General features: G+C 58.2%; 1 protein-coding gene across 1 annotated transcript in view; it reads right to left on the bottom strand.

Annotated features, from left to right (window-relative positions):
- Positions 1-467, bottom strand: part of LOC104410077 (insulin-like growth factor-binding protein complex acid labile subunit) — a 2,460-nt gene extending 1,993 nt beyond the window's left edge. The window contains 1 exon segment of the mRNA XM_010020138.1: positions 452-467. Coding sequence (XP_010018440.1) covers positions 452-467 — 16 coding nt within the window.
- Between the last annotated feature and the right edge of the window lie 3,058 nt (positions 468-3,525).

Here is a 3,525-nt window from a genome sequence, read left to right as displayed (position 1 = left end):
CATCTGCCCACCTGGGCAGCTGCAGGAGGTTTGGGGGGCTGTATTCACCCTTGGGAGAGGGTGCAGGTTCACCCCCCACTCCTGCTGCAGCTCAGACCCCTTGGGTGCATGGACCCCCCCACATTTGTCTCTATATTGCAGGAGCAGCTTCTCCCTGACAGGGGGACAGGTCCTCGGTCCCCTTTCCTCCTTCCTTCCCTTTGCCCCCCATTAACTTGCTCTTCCTCAGAGCACAGGGGTCTTGGTGTTTCCTGCCCATCCCTGCAGCCCCCATCCAGCTCTGGGTTCTGCAAGCATTCAGGCAGCACGGGCGCTCCCCAAATCTCTTATTAGCAGCAGAGGGGGGTGAAAAGTGAAGGGTGACTTGCGTGCGAAGCCCTGGCAGGGTTCTAGGGTCTCCCACCCCGCCCCGATCCCTTGGCGGGGTGAGCAGGCGCGTTCCCTGCCTTACCTTTGCCTGCGCTCATGGTGTTGGGCTGGGCAGAGCTCCCTCTCCGCTCTCGGGCCCCTGGGACTGCGCAGGGATGGATGGAGCAACCACCTTGACGCCTGTCCAGCCGCCCGCCCGCCCGGCCGGCCAGGCCTAACACCACTGCTGCTGGGACGGGCCATGGCCAGGGCTGGTATCGCCGGGATGGGCTCCTTGCTCCTCCTCACTGGTCTGTAACTGTTTCTACGGCAGCGCCCAGGCCCCCTCAGGGAACAGGGAGATGAAATGAAGCGCTCAGGAGGACGGGCTATGTTGGGGCTGCCAGCAGGGAGGGACGGATGGGGCACGACCACGCGCTGGGCTCCCGAGGGTCCTAAGCAGCAGCACTGGCCCTGATCAGCTGGGGTGCCCCGGGGTGAGCCCTGGCAGCGGCTCCTCGCGCTGCACTGGGACCTGCAATACGCACCATGGGGCTCGGAGCATCTGTATTGCGCAGGGTGTAGAGGTGTGGGGTTATCCTCATAGGGAGGTGGGGCGAAACACCTGAAGCTTTACAGTGATGTAGGTGGGAAATGAGGTGGGAAAGGGGAAAAGCTCTTCTCCATGTGGCGTTTGAAGCTTTGGGGCTGAGCCTGCAGCCCCCTCCTGCGGGTCGATCTTGCCCCGTGTGTGGACGTGGTGATGGGAGCTCTGTGCACCACTTGGCTTGGTGCTTTTGTGCTGAAGGGGAAACAGAGAGCAGAGCTGGGTCCCCCCGGCGAGGCGATGGCTGTGAGGGTCCCTTGGCTCCTCTGCCAGCCTGGGATGGGGGGGAAATCACACTCACTGCCTGGCAGCTCGTCAAAACCACCCCAGGGTGGCTGGTGACCTCGCTCTGTGTCCCAGGTCATTTCGCACCAGGGTCCCACATGGTTTCTGCAGAATCTCTTACCAGTTTCCAGGAAAGAAAACAAAAAAGAACTAGATAAAAAGCCACTTCTGCCCCAGTGAGAGGAGCCCTGCTGCTGCTGGGTGGAAAAGCCAGGGCTAACCCTTCCCCATGTCCTGGTAGCCCCATTCATCCTTGAAGATGCACCAGGATGGAGCTGGCACCACTCACATCCACACCTCCAGGACTGGGTGTCTCCTACCAGTGCTGCTCTTCCCAGCCCCGGTTCCCCCCATGCTGGTGGTGAGGTGGAGATGGAGCAGCCTCATGCCATGGGCACCCCCATCATGCTCCTACCTCATCCATCCCCGTGGGAGCCTGGCATGGCCTCAGCTCTGCAGGGCACATCTCGGGTCTTCACCATTGAACTCAGGTGGTTTTAAACAACCATCTCAGCAGCCAAAGCAGCGCCATGCCCATAGGAAGAGGTGTTGGAGAGGGACAGCCAGGCTCCAGCCTTGCCACCCAATTTTCCCACAAGCACAGGTTTCTTCCTTTCTTTTTAGTCCCTGAGCACTGCTCTCTCCCCCTCTCTTCTATTTTAATCCTCTCTTCTGGGAAATTATAGATCAGAAGGGAGAAATGAGAGATGGAGATACATGCACCCACTAATATGCACTAAGCACATATTGACACAAGGTGTAATCAATCTGGAAGCTGAAAAGAGCTGAACCAGCATGGGCCAGCCAGCCAAAACCCACACAACCTCTTTGGGAAGTTTAAACCAGCCCTTCCTGCGGCTGGGAATGGGTTCATCCCTGCCTCCAACAGCCCTCTCCAGCAAAAACAACAAATGAGCTCAAAGGGAAAATAAAGAGGGTCAATAAGTAAATCCCTTCCCAGCGTGGTTGCGGTGCAGGGAGGAGCTAGACCCATTTCCACCTTTAAACCTTCTTGAGGGCATCTCCTCCAGACATGTCCCACTACTGTGACAGGGGTGCTTGAACCCCTCGGCTGGTCCCTCAAGCATCACCATGAGCCTGCCCTGCACATCGGGACCTTGTGCCTGTACAGCAGCACCATGGCCACCTTGGGGACCTCAGTTTGGGACCCCACCACAGGTGTCCTGGTGGCCCCAGCCAGTGTGGACCTCCCCAGCCGATCCCCCATGGTTTCAGCTCCAGCAGCTAATCTCCCTGTCTGGGACCAAAGTCTGAGCTGTCCCACCTGGTTGCCATGGAGAAGGTTGTAATGGTATTAGGAAAAGCAGCAAAATCATAAACAAAATAGCTTTTAACCCTAGTTAAACTCTAAGGAGTCATTTACCCTCCTAGGCCTGCAAGTCCCTCCCCAGGAGCTCCCTCCCTGTCTCTTCATGTGTGTAGATGCCACTGGCTGCCCCCAGCTCTCTCTTGTGTCCCCAGCCGCCCCAGAGGGATGGGTGCTGGCAGCCCTGCCAGGTCTGTTGTGGGATGCCTGCAGCTTCCCAGTCCATCCCACACCGGATGCGTGTCCCTAGGCCAGCTCTGGGTACCAGCAGGGACAGCACCGACCTGGCTCGAGCCCTGTGACACGGGTGGTGGTGTCACTGGGGAGTATCTTTTAGCAAATCTTGCCAAACATTGTCCTGGTCCAGAAGGGAACATCTTGTATTGCCAGGGCAACTGGTGCTGCTGCTCCTCCTCATCCTGAGCCCTGCTGCTACTGCCCAAGAGAGCCAGGATGGGTGACAGCAGCATCCCAGAGCTTGCGCTGCTCTCCTGGGGACACCTGCAGGGACCAAGCTCTCTCCCGGAGAAGATCCAGTTGGAGATGGGCTCTTCCTGGTGCTTGTCCTGGTCTCACATTCAAAAACTCCACATTGCTGGAGATGGGGACCTGGTAGTGGTGGTGAAAGGTTTTGGCAGCTGCTGGCAAAGGCCCCTGTTGGCATCTCCAAGTGGAGATTCATGCCATGGCTGCAGCAGGCTCCTGTGGGGAGCTGGGAAAGGTGGCCAATGTGCTGCTGGCTCTTGGGGATGGTAATTAACCACCATTGTAACTGCCATCACCATTGTCATGGTAGCCACATGAAACTGGGTCACCAGCTCCTGCCTGGCCAGTCTGGTTGGACTGGGGAAGGTGAGGACTTCCCAGAGCCGTGACTCAGGGTGGCCACACATGGGAAATGTGCCAAACCCCGAGGTCCGGGGGAAAGAGCTGTCACTGGGAATCGGGTTTAGAGGCA

Source organism: Nestor notabilis, unplaced genomic scaffold (assembly GCF_000696875.1).
Source record: "Nestor notabilis isolate BGI_N333 unplaced genomic scaffold, ASM69687v1 scaffold23138, whole genome shotgun sequence".
NCBI classification, from domain to species: Eukaryota; Metazoa; Chordata; class Aves; order Psittaciformes; family Psittacidae; genus Nestor; species Nestor notabilis.
Note: the sequence above shows the minus strand (reverse complement) of the source record. Positions and strands in the feature narration are given on the sequence as shown.